Genomic DNA, 17,373 nt, shown 5'->3' with positions numbered 1-17,373 from the left:
CATTAGCTACGGGGGGTTGCAGCGGTTAGTACTGAGTAATACAGCGAGTCGGCTTCGGCGGCCCAGCAGTTCGCGTTATGCGCATCACGGCGCCCCACTCAGGGAACTTGATCGGGCGGTATTACCTGGCCTGGGCACTCCGTTGGTAGGCAGGTATCAGTAAGTAGAACCTGCAGATATTGCGGCAATCAATTTAATTTCGAGGCAATATATAGGAAATGAGATTATGATTCATCAGCAGCATCGCAGTCTTTGGTTCAGGCAGCACTGCTGGCTGGCAATTAGTATGTGCACTACAAAATTGGCAGCAGCCGTCGTGGCAAGAGTATACGAAAACATCTCAGGCACAAGTGTATACATATGAGCAAGATAGAATATGCAATGTATTAAGCATAACAACAGTACAACTCCACTATGCCCCTTACCTGTACTTGGTTCAGATATTTCTCGGACTCCCGAGTAGCAGGCTGTAGCTCGGTGGCAGCTGGAGTATTCACTTGAATACTATTAGCAGCCAGACACCAGTCACCACAGCGCCGCCGTTTACGCCAGTGCACAAAACAACAAGAAAACAAGTCCTTTCCATTCTGTAAAGTCAGAGCTTTTTGTCATCGCGTCCGATGCTGTAACAAGGTCGGTGTGTCGAACGCCTATTTCAAAATACCAACCACCGTTAACCACAGACCCTTGAGCTCCGAAGAGAGAGTTTGAGGAATCGGGTGGATGGCATCTGCATCATATTATGCACGCGGTTCTCATCATCTGCAAAGTACGGGTCAGCTTGAGTTTTTGGCAGCATGCTCGGGCGCGGCAGAGACTCACATTTTTTTGAATGGAAGGATTCATGAAGAGAAGAAAAAAAGAAAAAGAGCTTGCGCCGCCAGCCGCAAGAGATTATATGGGGTCGCGGGGCCCCTGCCGGAGTTTTGTCGGCGCGTGTTTGGACGCTCCCTCAGGCACAACGAGACGCTAGAGACCCACTGTAAAGTCGCATCAGGATGCTGTCGCGAGCTTCACCATGGCCTAAACAGCTCCCGGCAACTCGGCAGTCAAGCTCATCAAATATTTCGGCAGCAATCAATTCCGTACCATGATACGGCTCAAGCCTCTCTCCACAAAGGCTTCGACCTGGGTATGCCGGAGATGTCTTCCACAAAGCACAACACGAATGGCTAGCTCTCTGGCGAGTTCCAAGCAAGCCGAGCTCCTCAAGACCTGGAACAAATGTACGTAGTGCGTGGCTCTAAACAGAAACAATTTTGACGGTGCGGCAACCTGACTGAAAAAAGATCGCGGTGTGGACCTCCGTAGCGAACTGGCGATGTCCAACTCATGTGTCGGCTTTCTTGGCAAAAAACGAACGCTCTCAAAGCATTTGTCTTTTACCGACCTCACAACGCCGTCAGGCGATATTATACAGGTCTGCTCCAATGGCGAAGTCCAAAAAGACGCGCATGCAGATTTTCGTCAGATACCGGCATTTAGCCCAGTCATCATTAATACCCGAGTCCCGAATGCGGACGAGCAGGGCCGTGACAGCTCTGGCAAGACAACAGTATATCTCGACGACATCCGCGCCCTCAACAGTGTTCCTAAAGAGCTGATCGTCACGTCCGAGACTGTTTTTCCGCAGACGAAAAGGCATTTACAAATCCGATTCCATCCCGAAATCCAAGCGCGGCTCGAGTTTCGCTCATGGTTGAAGAATGTGCTGCACCAGGGACTCATGGACAAGGGCTTCACGGACATTGAGACGCCCACACTTTTCAAGTCCACGCCAGAAGGCGCCAGAGAATTTCTAGTTCCAACAAGGCAACGAGGAACCGCTTATGCTTTGACGCAAAGTCCGCAGCAGTATAAGCAGGTACTCATGGCTAGTGGCATCTCGCGATACATGCAATGGGCCCGCTGCTATCGCGACGAGGATTCGCGTGCAGACCGGCAACCTGAATTCTCTCAGCTAGATATGGAGTGGGCTTTTGCGGGTGCGGAGACAGTGCGGCAGGATGTTAACGACATAATCATGAAGGCCTTGACGACACTAAAACCTGCCTGTTATCAAGATATACGAGGAGGAAGAATTCCCATGGTCCGAAACATCCCGGTTACAGAGGACTCTGAGTCGAAAACAGCGCACCAATTCACAACTCTTACCTTTGCAGAGTGCATATCTTCCTACGGTTCTGATAAACCTGACCTACGAATCCCGGGGCGGATCCATGCCATCAAGGACATTGAGCCCTATCAAACATTTGTTGGTATGATTACGCATCTGGAGAACCCTACCATCGAAGCCTTCTCCTTCCGCCTGAACGACGTTTCACCCGAAGAGTCGCGGCAGTTTGTGATGAGCTTCATGGACAACCTACCGTCAGAATTGGGAGAGAACCCGGAGGGCAAGCCACAGGTCCTAATTTTCGACTCGAGAAAGCCTCTTTGTGGCTTCTCCTCGATTGGGTTTGAATATGAACCCCTAATCGATCACATTGCTGAAGGCGAAGATCTCAATGATGGTGACCTTGTTATTTTCCAAGCTCGAGAGACGCCGAATGGCCAATACTGCTCGGGCTCCACGAAGATTGGCGACTTGCGAACCGCGCTATGGAAGGCGCTTATCAAGCAGGGCTACATGCCAAAACCTCGCAATGGTGACGCCGGGTCCCTCCAGTTTGTCTGGGTGACAGAATTCCCCATGTTCAAGCCTACCGAAGAGAATGAGCCGGGACAAGAAGGCGCGGCGGGCATTGCTGCATCTCACCATCCCTTCACGGCTCCGCTCTCGGAAAAGGATCTCGAGGTACTCTTTACCAACCCACTGGATGCCAAGAGCGCCGCCTACGACCTCGTCCTCAATGGTGTCGAGATTGGCGGCGGCAGCGTCCGTAACCACATCGCCGACGTGCAGGATTTCATCATGCGCGATGTGCTACAGATGGCGGATAAGCGAATTGCAGACTTTGCACATCTGTTCGAGGTGTTGCGTGCTGGATGCCCGCCGCACGCCGGTTTTGCGCTGGGCTTTGACCGCCTAGTAGCGCTGATGACGGATACATCCACCGTCCGCGATGTAATCGCTTTTCCCAAAACGATGAAGGGCGAGGATGCGTTTGTCAAGTCACCGAGTAAGATAACGGATGCGCAGCTTGCGCCGTATGGCTTGCAATTGCGGAGATCAAAATAATCGGTCTCTGCACGTCAAGACTTGCGTGCCTTGTAATATCTATTGTATATTATCATTGTATATTATCGGTGTAGGTTCGAGGCAAGTCAGCCTCACAGAAACGCAATAGCCATCAATATCCAATCTATTTGTTATAATTAGTGTGATGGGCTTACCCCGGGCGGGGCTCATAGCGCTAATCTGGACTCGACTGCTATTATTAGCCTTTACGCTAAAACCCTGTGAAAAGGATTCGTAATAATAAGTCAATAAGTTGGTGTCTATTTATACCTCTGCTGATAAAGGTACATCTCAGTCCTTGGTTACCCCTGGGAATATCTGTCCCTCCAGCCCGGTCTCATGCTTATGGCTTACCAGTAGGCTTGGGCCAGGGTTACCCTCAGGGGCATAACGGCTGGCATATGATCTACCCAAACCGCAAGCTCCAACCCGGCCCATACATGCACGTTGGGATGAGGCTAGTGAATCTTGCGCCAAGTTATACTGAGTAGCAGCAGTCTGTTGTGTAAGCTCTATGGTCGTTTGGCGGATAAACCGCTTGCCGTAATGAATTTCTTCATACTAGGAAACCTGGCCCGTGGTAGAGGACATCCGAAGCCTCCTTGGGCCACTTCCTCAGGGCTGGTATCTGATTGTTCAAGAAATTCAATTGTCCCACAATCCACGACCAGCATAATGCTCGGTGAGTCTCCTGGCGCTTGCGCTCGGTCCGAGTGTCTATGATGCGCCCCAGATGCCTGAAACTGAGTTTCCCATACGCCGAAGCAGTAAGAAGTCTTGATATTGGTCTGGCACGCTTCTGTGAGTCCCACTATGGCGGGAGAACTTGCCGATCATTAGAACGACGTCTCTCGAGTCCATGGGATGTGGAGCTGCACTGCTGTGGCGGCTTTGCCAACATCAATCTGATCGGGCTCCAGCGGGAGTGGCTCGGATAACCCCTCGTGCTGTGTGCTTTCTTGGCATTTCCGGGATATCCGTGATGCGTGGAGATCCATATGAAAGATTCCTGGAGAAGGGAACTGCCTCTTGAAATGTCTGGTATCTTTTACTGAGTGGGTCAGGTTTGGGCATCTCATTGTCGGTATGCCACAATTGTGAGCATTGCTCCGCCCGACGCTGTATGCGAGCTTGAGGGCTTATTTTGACCAGTCCATCTTTGCCCTTTCTTCGAACCCCTGCACAATGCAAAGGGCATCCGCCCATGTAGAGAAGGAAACAGGGGCAAATGTCATTCTGACCCCTTTCCTCTTTCACCCTTCAAGGAAATCAATACTATTGTGACGCTCATATGCAGATACTGTGAGGCCGGTCCATGACATTCAATACTATGTAACACCAATAATTGAGATTGGCGGCAATGCCGCTGCTGTCTTGTCAGCGTAATAGACTCACTCGGCTGGCCGCATTCAACTGCAAGGCTTCTCCTCGTTTTGGGCCGCCGTGCATAAATGCAGATGCAGGATTGCGCCATTCTAATTACAGCCAAGATGATATACATTTACACTTCTAGATTTGCATCAGTTTGAGGTATAAATTCGCCTACAGACGCAATAGCAAATTAAACTTTTAGCCTCGTCTATATGAGATCCCTATACCCCTGGAACATTTTCAAGCCACGTATCGGCCGTCTCGCCTGCTTCCAGTAAGGCCCAGCTCCAGCTGTAAAGCATCCGGTTAGGTAACTCTGCTCAATCTCAGTATATCTAGAATATTCAGCCTCGAACTCCTAGATGGCATCATCCGAGTTAATCGTCGCCATCATCGCCCTTGCAATCTCGCTCTTCGCTTTTCTCACCGCTGGCCTCCAGGCACTGCAGCAGTACTTTGCGTCGGCGACGGGCTATGCATCATGCAGCGAGAACGTCGTAGGCAAGTGGCACCGATTCACGCGGCGGCGCATGCGCTGGTCCGAGTTTCGCATTTCGGTGGAGTTTGCCGTACCGGTCATCTTCGTGGCCCAGCCGACCAACCGGAGCGGCCCCATGGGCATGGACGACGGGAGAAGCGAAGACACGAAGATCTACTACATGGATGGCAGCACCGAGAGCATCAGAGACACGTTCACATACACTCAAAAACAGTTTGATGACGACCTTCGGCGACGGAATCTGAGCACCGCCAACAACGAGCTCGCCACGTGGTTGGATCTGCTCATGGCCTTGCAACGCATGGAGAGAGAATCGCGGAAGTGGCATGACAGTATCTACCAGAACTATCCCCCGTATTATATTCGAGATCATCCCATTGGTGATATGCCGAATGACTCCCAATATTATCGCTCTCACACTCAGTCGTTGCAGCCAGCGCATACACTAGCCGTTGGGCTGCAGCGCAAAACCAAGTCGTGGGATAGCATGCCTGCTGGGGTCAAGAAGCCCTACGCAATCACCACCATCGGCCATCTCATTGAGATTGTTGCTATGCTTGGCATCTACTGGAAGAAATTTGACCGTGGTGCTCAGGTATTTTACGCGCAAGGCAACGGCTTCCATATACACGGCCGCCACGTCGACAATCTGGGCATCGTCTTTACCTTTCAGAAGACTGGGCCAACCTGGTTCGAGAACCACCGTATTGTGCCAAACGAAATGGTGAAGGAGCTTTGCTTTGGCCTTGTGCCCACCATCTTCCGGAGCCACACGGAGCAGACGCGCATCTATAGTGACGAGGCCAAGGACAACAAGACTCTGCAGCTGGCCACCTTGGCGGATATTGCTGAGACGCTGGTCGTGTTTGGATGCAACATCACCACAGTTGGTTATTTCCGTCAAAGCAGCAAGAGCCCTCGGTACGGTCACATATTCCCAAGTAAGTCATGTCCGGACATTCTGGTTTGCGAACGAGTATGGATCTGACGGCGTGACTCATTAGTTGCCTTTGAGATGCTCGGCATGATCGGAGTCATCTTCCACGTGGAGAATACAGCATTTCGCATGCTTCCTAACCCTACCATGTTTGCCTGGGATACAAGGTCCTTTTCTCTCCACGACATCCTCTTCGCCTTTACCTCTGCTCTACAGGAAGGGTCCAAGGTCGACGTCAAGCAAAAGCGTGTGCCGGCCATCCTTGGCATTGCCACCGAGGTCAATAATCAGTTCCGGGAGGGCGGGCAGCGACAAGGCACGTCTAATCAAGCTGCGTGTTACTCGTATGAGACGATCAGGCAGTTGCGTGCAGCGCTTACAGAGTGTGACAGGTATCTGGTGACGCCGGATGCTCGACCGCTAGTCGAGTGTGTCTTTCGTGTGCATATTGAAGTGGTGCTGGAGTTTCTGAATGACGGCTATCGAGGTGGTGACGGTCAAGGCACCAGCTTTGCAGCCAATTCCGCTCCCGGGTCTCCCCACGAGAATCGTGGTAGCACCAGTCCACTGGCCACGTACAAAGGTGAAGAATTACCCCAGCAGCCCAGATTGGCGGACCTAGACTCAGCATCCCCAAATGAGAGACACTTTATTCTCGCGGAGATGTACAGCCAGCATGTGCGCGACAAGGTCGGACAGACGGTACGCAAGCTGCGGCGTGACGCTCTGGAGGAGACGATTGACGATGTCTGGTGCACACTCGTCTTTCGTATGCTCTTCTGGTTGCTTCTGCACGACTTTCACAATAATGATGTTCAATTGCCGAAGAGTGGGCTATTCGGGGATCGTCTTCCGGTTTACATTTCCTAGGCCATGTTGAGGGGCAGATTGTGCAATGTAAAATGAGTTTTCCACTCTTAGTGGCAGGCCTATATTAATATGCCTAGGCTTGCGAGACTCCAGTATGTACACTTGAATCAATAATTTTTATTCTTTATAATTGTTTGTATGTATTTTATTTTAGAGAGTAATGGTCAAGTAGCTCGTGGTTACCTATCTAAGAGGAACATTTATCGTGAAGAATAAAGGTTCTTTAACATTAATATTTTACAAATAATCAGCTGTTCTACATGCATAAACTATACTTTTCAAGACAAGATTTTGTTAGCCTAGCATAATGATGGTGTAAGTTCCATGCTGTAGGTAAGTGGAATTCTTGCAAAAGCAAGTGAAGTTCAACAGGTATAGTATGGTTAAGCTCGAGTCTCTAGACGGCCAGAAGTGAGTAGGCGGCATCAATTCTTTTTCTCATGTTTTTTTTGGCGTAATTTATCGACTAGTCGCCTTGGTTTTCTTATGCAGTCTCTCGTACACTGTTCAGTATAGAATGAAGCTGGATTATCCGCAGAATCCATCCAACCCCACACAGTAGCGCCGTCGTCACCGCCAAAATTTTCAGAAATTCTGCCGCTCAGCTCCATCCGAATCTGCATCTAACCACCTCACATCATTCCTAATACCGCCCTCAAATCCTTCAAAAAAGCGCAGCCAGCAAGGAAAGCACAGCCTGCAAAGATGTCGTCTATGCGAAACGCCGTCGACAGGCGCGTTCATCGTGAGCGTGCGCAGCCTCTCGAACGTCGCCGTCTCGGCCTTCTCGAGAAGCACAAGGTTCGCAGTTCCTCCCGTGAACAGTCACTGGCGTATCGTTCTTTTTTCTGACCCGCGATATTCTCACCTATAGGACTATTCCAAGCGAGCCGCAGACTACAACAAGAAAAAGACCCAGCTCAAGTCGCTGCGCGCCAAGGCCGCCGAACGCAACGAGGATGAATTCTACTTTGGCATGATGTCCCGCAAGGGTCCCGGCGCCCGCATAAAAGTCGGCAAGAGTTGGAGCGGCACCGTCCAGGGCGACCGCGGAAACAAGGTTTTGGATATGGACACGGCAAGGCTGCTCAAGACGCAGGATATGGGCTACATTCGCACAATGAAGCAGGTGGCTACGAAAGAGGTAGCCAAGCTCGAGGAGCAGATTGTCATGACGAGAGGGATGGATCACCTGGACGACGACGAAGACGAAGATGAAGACGATTTCGACGGCTTCGATAGCGATGACGACGAGCCCCCGCGCAAATCATCAAAGTCCAAGGCTGCACGGAAGATTCGATTCTTTGATGACGAGGAGGCACAGGAGGACGCCATGGAGGCGCACCTCGAGCTTGAAGAGCGAGAGGCTGACAAGGAAGACGACAGCGATGGCGACGAGAAGACAAAGGGGCAGGAATCAGACCGCGAGACGTCGCTGCGGAGATTGAAACGACAGCTGGATCAAGCACGCAAAAAGGTCAAGGTGCTGACGGACGCCGAGGAGGCCCTCGAGGTGCAGCGCGCCAAGATGGCCAAGACGGCCACCTCGGGCGGCTCGACGAGACGTGGCAAGAAGATTATGGTGCGTACGCGCAAGAGGTAGACGGCAATGTCCAAGGATGAGTTCGTCAATGATTTTTTTTTTGTAAACCAGCATGCTTACCGGCGTTTCGGGCAAACGGTCACAGGAATAGTGAAAATAAAAACAAGCTTTTTTTGCTAGGTATAGAAAGACAAAATGCAACGGCAATGTAACGCAAGAATACATCGCCAAAAGAAGAGAACCCGCCAAATTAATATTCCCAAGCGCCCTGCCTAAACAATTAAATATCTCCCCCCAAAAAAAAATTCATTTCGTCATGAGATGTTCCCCCGCCCGTCTGCTCTAGTACTTGGACCGCACGCAGCTAAACAGCACCCGAAAGATGGCCGTCAAAATCCAGATGATGCACTTGAACATGCCCTTGGCGACTTTGATGCCCGCGCGCACGAGGAACGGCAGCTTGGCCTCCTTGTCCTTGTCCTTGCTCTTCTTCCTGCTCCTCGCGCGGACGCGCCCGCTGCTCTTGGTCAGGCTGCCGTCCTGGCTCTCGAGGTCCATCTCAAACTCCTCCATCGGCCGCCGCCGCTGCTTCTTGCGGTCCTCCCGGCGGCTGCTGCTGAGGCGGCTGAACCGCCCGCTGCCCCGGCTGTCGCTGCGGGCGGCCTGCGGCGGCGCGGGTGCCGGCGGAGGCTCAAACGTCTCCATGCCGACGAGCGAGCCGCCGCCGCCGCCGTTGTAGCCGTAATTGCCGCCGCCCGCGACCGCGCCGTTTCCGCTCCGCTCGTCGGACGCGGCGACGAGGAGGAGCGCCGTGACGGCCACGTCGATGATGTAGTAGGCCTCGATGTGGGAGGCGACCGAGGTGTCAATCTCGAGCCAGCCGCCGCCCGTGCCGTCGCGCGTCAGCTTGGCCAGGTGCCGGGGGGACTCGTGGTGCTCGAGCGTGTACTCGACGCGGGACCACGCCGGGCAGCGCTCCACCGTCACGCAAAAGGGGGCGGCCAGCGCGGGGTGCACCAGGTAGTTGCTGGCGCTGTCCTCGTCCCAGACGAGCCGCGCGCACTCCCGCTCCGCCATGGCGACCAGGTTGGGCTCGCCGGCCCGCTCCACGGCCATCTTGGCGGCGGGGTCCGGCATGAGCAGCGCGACGAGCCCGTCGTTGGGCGGGTGCCTACGGGACTCCTCCTCCATGGTGGTGTGCAGGACCTGCTGCCAGTGCTTGGACTCGGACCGCGCGGGCGGCGCGGGCGCGGGCGCGTCCGCGTTGGGACTCGACGACGACGACGACGACGACGGCCGCCGCGGCGCCTCGACCTTGGCCGGCTTGTACGTCTTGCTGGGGTCGTGCCGAGACAGCGAGACGAGGGCGGATGCGGAGGTGGGATCGAGACGGAGGGTGTAGAATGGCTGAGAGGCAGACGACAGCGTATATACGGGGGCGTCTTTCAGCTGCGACAACTTCAGGCAAAAGACGCGGCCCTCGGACGGCGCGGCTTTCCACCCATTCGTCGCCTTCCAAAACGTCTTGAGCTGGTCGGTGGTGCTCGTCTTGGGGATGACGGGAGGGCTCAGCGTGCCCGTGTGGGTAGGCCCGCGATAGGCGGCCGAGAAGGCGGCCGTGTCCTGCTGCTGATGGCGCTGCGGCGGGCTGCGCGCATGCTCCTGCTGCGGCAGCTCGGGCACGGGCTCGGTCGTGTAAGCCTGGCCGATGGCGGCGGTGCTCATGGCGTCGGGGTCGTAGTAGCTCTGGCGGCTGATGACGGCCCGGGGGATGCGGGACGGGCTCATCTGCGTAGGTCCGTAGGCTTGCTGGTCCAGGGGCAGGTCCGGGTTGTAGGTCGGGAAGATGGATCGGAGAGGCGCGGGCGCGGGCGCCGCCGCGCGGGACGACGACGACGACAAGGACGGGCCGGGGCCATCGTCCAGTGGCAGTTTGGCAATGGAGCTGCGTGACCGGACGCTGCTGCTCCTACCGCAAGCCTCCGCAGCGGGGAGCGCATTCTCGGAGCGGCAAGGCATGTCGCCGGCGTGCTGCGGCGGCGAGGCGACGGAGCTGGAGACTGGGTCGAACTGGAGGGGGGTGTGCTGGGCGGTTCTTTGTTGCGGCGGTGTTGTCGTCGTCAGTTCCTGCTCGGGGGGCGACGGGTGAGGCGAGTCCGAGTCCGAGTGCAGGCCTGGCGGCGTGTATAACCTTTCCTGCCGCTGTTGCTGGTGCTGGTGCTGGTGCTGGTGCTCCTGTCGGGCCCGATCCCGCGATGCCGAACGCTTCGGCCGGGGGTTGGGATGTAGCCGGATCACGGGCGGCGGCGGTCGGGAGACGTTGGAGTTTGGAAAAAGCGAAAAGCTATTGTTTTGCGCACCACCGACTACCGGCTGCTGGTGCTGTTGCTGCTGGGCGGCCATTCTTTCCTTTATATTTTTTTTTTGTTTTTGTTTATTTCTCTTTCCGTCTTCCTCTGATCGCTCTTGTTTGCCCTCTCTCTCTCTCTCTCTCTCTGCTGCTGCTGGGTAGGGTGATGCAACGTCGTCGTGGCGTCACGTATTTATTCGGACTGCAGCAAAGAGCGAATCCGAGGATCGGGGCGGCACAAAAAGGTCAATCTCGGATAAAAATAGAAAAGGTACGAAACAAGAAAAAAAAAAAGTCGAACGATAATAATAAATGATCCTGCAACGCCCTCGTGGCTCTGTGGAACCCCCGGTTAATAAATCGAGACAGTGGCCCTGTCCCGCGTTGCTGTCCGATGCCCGCAGACCACAGCAGGGGGGGGAGGGAAGTAAAAGAAAGGGGGAAACCACAGCACGCCGGATGCAAGCCCGGACATGCAAGAAGACGACGAGGAAAAAGCAGAGTGGTGTGGCACAAGATTGTGAGGCTACAAGACATGATATAAGTCTGCGAGTACTACTCCGTACGCGCCGTGCTGGGCCTCCGAAGTGTCCATTGAATCCATGCCTAGTTCGCACGCCGTTGATTTTTCTTCTTGTTACCTTTTTTTTTTCGGCGCACCGAGTCCCCCGCTGCCATCCCTACCCTTATTAGTCGAGCTTTTTTCCATTACCGCCAGCCCAATACGTTACCCCCCAGTTCCCCCTCCCTCCTTGGTCTCTTCCTCGGGGGACCGTATGATTGGGTGCAGGAGCACAGTAATTAGCGTCCGAACGCTGCAGGTCTGCACGCCACGGCAAGTGAGCAAAGTGGTGTGTGTGGGCGGTGATCTATTCTTGTCTCCGGAGGGGGGGGGGGACTCGTGGGAGTGAGAGGCTGGAAGGGAACAACAGAGGAAGCCCATTCAGCTTCCATTATTCTAAGCGCCCGGCATACAAGGCCCCTCCCGGCACTGGGGACGATCTGAGGATGGGGCAGCGCGCCGCCGGGGATGAAACTTGGGCCACTCAGCATCTCGGGCCGCACAATGAAAGGCCCCGTTGACGACTGATACTACTTGATAGTGACCTTGGCTAGCTACTTAGTCTACCAGCCAACTGCCCACTTGCTGCTTGCTCGGTGGAGAAATGAGCAGCCGTCGCTGACGATTTGTCTCGCTTGGCCAATCGCAAGAGCCCTGCTAGCGCTCGGCCTTTTGCCTGGCAAGTTGGGACCCTGGACTTGGGCCGGGAAGGCGACGCCATTGGGTCGAGCTTGTCACACAGTGGTCGCTCAGTAAGTAATCTGCAGAGGTGCATCAGGAACGGAAATCCCGTCCCGTTCTGGATGGTGTGGCAGGCAGTCTTGTTCGCTTGTTCTGCGCGCGACGCGACGAACAATGACAGGAGGAATGGGAGCATATGGGAGAGAGGCTGGGGTTCGCAGTTTATAATGTGGGTGGATAATGAATTCGGGATTGCCCGCGTCATTCATTGTGTGACTCGCATCAGACGGCGGGGCTTGAAACTAATGTCAGTTGCATGTAATTGTGTCGATTGCTTGTACGGAGTATATAATATAGTATTGGAAAAAGGTCCTTGTAGGCCTGAGAATTCACCTCATCTCGGGATTGCCAAGGCGGCTCAACCCATTTGCAAATACAAGCTACTTTTTGTCAAACTTGGCCTGCATCCCCATCAACAGATGTACTGATAATGTCACTTTGTCGACCCAAATTGTTGTACTGTCGCAAATATAGGGTCTTGGCGCAGTTCCCTTTGGCTTTGCATCTCTGACCATCAACTCTTGAACCAGGCCGCAATTGAAGATTTCTATCCTCTCAATCTCTCACAATATCAAATACTGAAATTCTTTAAGCCTCCTTTCTGTGATTGCTCGAGCCAAGCTATCGTATGTCATTGCTGGATTCAGTGTGGCGTACCTGGCCGGATGTCTCTGCTTCTCCACACTCTCAAAGGCCCGTCTGACGCGCAATTGCCTCTTGCGGATTTTCTTGTTCGACTTGTAGATATTTCGCGATATTTTAAACTGAGATAACAAGTCGGAAACCTTCTCAATAAGTGGCATTTAACACGTGACGCACGAGTAATCCCCTTCAGAGCCTTGCACTAGAGCCTGGCTAGCTCTCTCGGACGATGGCACCATCAGAACTAGTACCGGCCTTGACGATGCCTTGCTTAGGCGACTACAAGCAGTATCAATGGCCAACTCTGGATTTCGGAAAACCACAGGCCAGGCAGATCGATCGAACCCAAAGACCAAGTCACGTCAGAGACAATGGGCACCCAAAGTAAAAACTGGCTGTGCGCAGTGCCGGTAAGAAAGCAGATGCGCCGGAAACTTTGGACACGGCGCGCGCCGCTGACATTGGGTTTTCAGAGCTCGGCACATCAAGTGCGACGAGTCCAAGCCTTCGTGCCGCAGATGCGCCGTCAGCCGTCTTGCTTGCGATTTCCGCACGTCGAGCCCGACGCTTCGCCTGGTCCCCGGCATGGCCGTCTCGGTGTCGCCGTTGCCGGTCAGGCCGACGGCGGAGGAATGCGAGCTGAATCATCTGTTCCGGACAAGACTCACACTGAGCTTCGCGGACGAGTTCAATCAGGATCTGTGGAACGTCCATATTCCCTTGGCATCGCAGAGCCAGGTACCCATCTGGCATGCCAGTCTCGCCTTTGCCGCGCTATGGCGGTACCAGATGGCCAAGACCGGCAGCGACGCATTGTTCAGACAGCAAATGTACCAAGAGAGCCTGCGCCAATACTCCTCAACCATCAACTGTGTTGTTCAGCTCACCCGTAAACCGCATCTGTCCGCGGCTGACAAGACGTCCGTCTTGGTCGCAAACCTCTTGTTCCTGCGCTGGAGCATGAACCAGGGCGACTCCAAGTCTGCCACCGCAATAATCTCGAGTAGCGTGCAGCTCGTGCACCACTGGGGCATCTGGGACTCCAACAGTGCCGCATCGCCGATACCGACCAACTTGATTGTGCTCTTCTTCTCCAAACTCGGACGATTCCTCCACCAGTCGCTTCTAACATCCGGGCACTCGCCCTGGCAGTGGGAGAAGGGCCTTGCCGCTCTCCAGCCGCGGCCATTTGTGTCGTGCACCGACGCGTGCCTCGAGCTGGAAATGCTCTGGACCGGCGTCCGGGCAGTCATCGAGGAGCTTCCTGTCCGGCCGAGTGCGGAGCAGTTGACGCGTGCCTGTGATCAGCAATCGCATTTTCGCAGCGCCATGTCTACGTGGGATGCAAAGTTTGAGACCCTCCGGAAGAAGGCTTGCACCTCCAGAAGCAATCGTACTCGGCTTGCGGTCCTGCTCGTGCGCCAAAAGCTTATCCACATCATCCTCGGCGTCGACATTGGCCGCCTGGAGACCAGTTGGGATGCGTTTTACGAGGACTTTGAGCGTGCGACGCTGCTCGCCGAATCCGTCCTCGTGAGCGGTCCGGACAGCAGAGGCAAGACAATCTTTGCGCCGATGCTGGCGAAATCCTTGCACTTCATGGCCAGGGTGTGCCGCCACCCGCGTCTGCGTCGCCGCATCGTCGACTTACTGCGGCCGCAGCTCAGTATGGTGCGTCTTCTTTCTTCAGAGCAAGACTATTCGCCGACGCAGATTCAAGAGACCATCATCGCCGTGGAGGAAAATGGCTGGGCAATGATGAAGCTCGGCAGGCCGGAATGCAACTGTTCGTTTGAGTGTGTGCCGGACAAGTATATATGCGGTCATCATCGCGTAGTCACTGTTGATGTACATCTGCGCCCCGGTAAAGCCAGTGAGCTGTGCTTGCGAACGCGTGCAGACATAGTTCACAACAGGCCGGGCCACATTGTGTTCGTTGCTGCCCCGATTATTCTTTAATATTGAGTACCTGCCCATGGAGGTTCCTAGAAGACACATGTAATATACATTAGTAATGCGACTCTCCAACAAGGTGGATTGTAGATCCAGGACTGGCGCAAAGTTGAAGCAATCACTTTGTCTTGGACGTAAGCTTGCCCAAGATGGTATAGACGTGGCGGCCCCAGCTCGCATGTAGTCGTAAACCGACGGCGACGAATAGCAGCAGTCGAGTACAAAAGACGGCGCAATCATTGGCTCGAGTCAGTCAAACTGTCTTTAGTCGCTGTTTAAATAATATGCAAATTCATATCGCCATGGAGTCCGATTCTTACCAAAAAGACATGAAGTCGCTGGTGGAGAAGCCTCATATTGTAGTGGTTGGGTAAACTATCACGAATGACTACTCGCTTGTACTATAAATCCTGCTAATACAATTTCTAGAGCTGGCGTTGTCGGACTGAGTGTAGCATACCGACTGTTACTGGCAGACTATCGCGTGACCATTGTTGCGCGCGACTTCCCGCAGCCGTTCGAGACGACCGACGCAAAAACCCAAATCAACTACACCTCTCTCTGGGCCGGCGCTCATAACCGATGGGTGCTTCCTGCGGATGACCACGATCTCGGTGGGAAGCGTGACCACAGTTTCGCGTTGGCTACATTTGCGCACATGGATCATCTGGCCTCGACGCATGGCACGGAGACGGGTATTGCATTCACCAAAGGCGTAGAGTACCTCGAGGATCCGGTGCCGGCCTTGTACAAGGACTTGACAGAATCAGAAGCTACAAAGCTCGGCGTCCAAGCTTTCCAGCTGATTGACAAGAAGAATCTGCCAGAGGATGTCGCTTGGGGTTGCGAATATCGTTCTTGGTGTGTCAACCCAATGGTTTACTGCATGTTTTTGCTCCGAAGAATCTGCCTGCTCGGGGGACAAACTCGAAATATGGAGCTGAGAGCGCTGGAGGAAGCCTTTACACTTCAGGCATCGAATTGCAGTATCGTCGTCAACTGTTCTGGTACCGGGTTTGGTGACACAGCCGTGTTCCCGACAAGAGGTAAGCGGAATCCAATGCAGCCTCGGAGCCACTGCTCATGATGGGCACAGGCCAAACCGTTCTCGTGGCAGAGGACTGCCCCGCCACAATTACACGCCAGAACCAAGACGGTACATGGACATTTTGCGTCCCCAGGCCATGCGCCGGTGGGACGATCATCGGCGGCACCAAGCAGCCAAATGACTGGTCTCCAGACGCCGACCCCCAGGTTCGGCAGCAGCTTCTTGGGGCCTTTTCCAGGACATATCCTCGCATGTTTGCCGACGGAAAACAGCCGCGAGTCCTGCGAGACATTGTAGGTAGGCGTCCCACTCGCAGAGGCGGCATGAGGTTAGAGATGGAGAGGCTGGCCGGCAACCATTGCGTGGTGCACGCGTACGGGCTTGGAGGACGGGGGTACGAGCTCTCTTGGGGAGTGGCAGAGGCAGTACTGGACCTCGTGAAATCTCAGCTGTCTCGGAGCACCTCATCGCCATCATGATCAGCAGCGGCAGCGGCAGCGGTATGACTGCCTCGTCATCAGTTGCGACCAAGTTCTTTTCTATTTTGTACAGGTGGAGAAGTTTCAGTAAAGCTGTATATATATATATATGCCAAATACCACAAGTAATGACCAGTCCGCAACATCATCCTACATGAATGCAGAACGCTGTGCGGCAATAGAGATATCAAACGCCAGACAAATGCCAAGTGCCCACTCCCATCTTCGTTCCCATCATACACGTACAAGTACAGGCCTCCCTCTCTCGCAGGAGCGCGCGCTCCACCACGTACAGTCGGCGGCGATCTTCATCGGTTACCATCCAGCGGCCGATCCTTGGCCGGCATGCCGCCGATCCTCTCCTGCAGCCTGGCGCCCTTCTTCTCGGCGTCGTTTTGCCGCGACAGCCGCACGTCCTCGGGCAAGCCCCACCAGTCGTGCATAAACTCCTCCTGCGCGGCGGCGACCTTGCTCTTGGCCTCGCGCTGGCGCTGGCGGTCCAGGCGCATCGCGAACCACTCCTCGCGCGCGGCGTCGTGCTCCGCCTGGTTGGCGTGCAGCTTCATGCAGCCGTTCATGAGGCGGTGCTCGGCGCGGCAGGCAAACGAGACGGTGAATGTGCGGCCGAGAGCGCAGGCGGCAAATGCTGCAAAGAAAAAGAAAAGAGAAACGTCAGTGTCGGTACGAGAACGGAGGGCTTGTCTGGCTCGAGGGAAGGCGAACCTTTGATTTCCTCGGCGCATTGCTTGCGAACGCGTGCATAGTAAATGTCCCGCACTTGCGACTCCTGGGACGCGGAGAGCGGGAGCGGATTGCGCGAAGGAACCCCTAGGCGCTCGGGAGGAGGCGTGGGTAGGTCGGACGCTTGGCCAGCCATGACAGCAGCCATAAAAGAATGATGATTCGAAAGGATACTGGTTGTCGTCGAGTTTTATCGAGTCGAGCTTCGCCTGCTCCGGGAGGCTCAACGTTGCCAATTAAATCTGTCGGGGACCACCAGTAGAGGAAGCGGATGCAACGATCTAGCAAGTTTCAAGCCTCAAGAGACTTTTGATTCCAGAAATTGCCCGTCGCGAGAGGCAATTCGTCGTTGCCTACTTCGCCGATTCGCCGTTACGCAACTATCCAGCACAAGGAGCTTCGTCTCCAGCAAGGCAAGGTTGGGCGGCAGAAAGCTTCACACCGCCTGCCTCATTT

General features: G+C 54.5%; 7 protein-coding genes across 7 annotated transcripts; 5 read left to right on the top strand and 2 right to left on the bottom strand.

Annotated features, from left to right (window-relative positions):
- Positions 1–1,168: 1,168 nt before the first annotated feature.
- On the top strand, positions 1,169–3,181 carry V2A60_001315 (aspartate--tRNA ligase MSD1; the record flags this gene model as incomplete). Its single annotated transcript, XM_083252676.1, has 2 exons — positions 1,169–1,226; positions 1,290–3,181. 2 exons carry the CDS (start codon positions 1,169–1,171, stop codon positions 3,179–3,181), a joined length of 1,950 nt encoding a protein of 649 aa, XP_083108802.1.
- A 1,733-nt stretch (positions 3,182–4,914) lies between these two features.
- On the top strand, positions 4,915–6,858 carry V2A60_001314 (uncharacterized protein; the record flags this gene model as incomplete). Its single annotated transcript, XM_083252675.1, has 2 exons — positions 4,915–5,992; positions 6,056–6,858. The coding sequence occupies 2 exons, from the start codon at positions 4,915–4,917 to the stop codon at positions 6,856–6,858; spliced, it is 1,881 nt and encodes a 626-aa protein (XP_083108801.1).
- A 705-nt stretch (positions 6,859–7,563) lies between these two features.
- V2A60_001313 (rRNA-processing protein UTP11) lies at positions 7,564–8,461 on the top strand (the record flags this gene model as incomplete). Its single annotated transcript, XM_083252674.1, has 2 exons — positions 7,564–7,659; positions 7,733–8,461. 2 exons carry the CDS (start codon positions 7,564–7,566, stop codon positions 8,459–8,461), a joined length of 825 nt encoding a protein of 274 aa, XP_083108800.1.
- Positions 8,462–8,743: 282 nt separating this feature from the next.
- V2A60_001312 (uncharacterized protein) lies at positions 8,744–10,804 on the bottom strand (the record flags this gene model as incomplete). The annotated part of the gene is made up of 1 exon (XM_083252673.1): positions 8,744–10,804. The coding sequence occupies one exon, from the start codon at positions 10,802–10,804 to the stop codon at positions 8,744–8,746; it is 2,061 nt and encodes a 686-aa protein (XP_083108799.1).
- A 2,186-nt stretch (positions 10,805–12,990) lies between these two features.
- Positions 12,991–14,655, top strand: V2A60_001311 (Zn(II)2Cys6 transcription factor domain-containing protein; the record flags this gene model as incomplete). The annotated part of the gene is made up of 2 exons (XM_083252672.1): positions 12,991–13,106; positions 13,170–14,655. 2 exons carry the CDS (start codon positions 12,991–12,993, stop codon positions 14,653–14,655), a joined length of 1,602 nt encoding a protein of 533 aa, XP_083108798.1.
- A 296-nt stretch (positions 14,656–14,951) lies between these two features.
- V2A60_001310 (FAD-dependent oxidoreductase) lies at positions 14,952–16,176 on the top strand (the record flags this gene model as incomplete). The annotated part of the gene is made up of 3 exons (XM_083252671.1): positions 14,952–15,019; positions 15,079–15,695; positions 15,746–16,176. The coding sequence occupies 3 exons, from the start codon at positions 14,952–14,954 to the stop codon at positions 16,174–16,176; spliced, it is 1,116 nt and encodes a 371-aa protein (XP_083108797.1).
- A 308-nt stretch (positions 16,177–16,484) lies between these two features.
- V2A60_001309 (cytochrome c oxidase biogenesis protein Cmc1 like-domain-containing protein) lies at positions 16,485–17,053 on the bottom strand (the record flags this gene model as incomplete). Its single annotated transcript, XM_083252670.1, has 2 exons — positions 16,485–16,822; positions 16,900–17,053. 2 exons carry the CDS (start codon positions 17,051–17,053, stop codon positions 16,485–16,487), a joined length of 492 nt encoding a protein of 163 aa, XP_083108796.1.
- Positions 17,054–17,373: the final 320 nt, after the last annotated feature.

The sequence above is a fragment of the Cordyceps javanica genome, chromosome 1, assembly GCF_051103115.1.
Source record: "Cordyceps javanica chromosome 1, complete sequence".
Classification (NCBI taxonomy): Eukaryota; Fungi; Ascomycota; class Sordariomycetes; order Hypocreales; family Cordycipitaceae; genus Cordyceps; species Cordyceps javanica.
The sequence above is the reverse complement of the archived record's forward strand: the minus strand, read 5'-3'. Positions and strand labels throughout refer to the sequence as shown.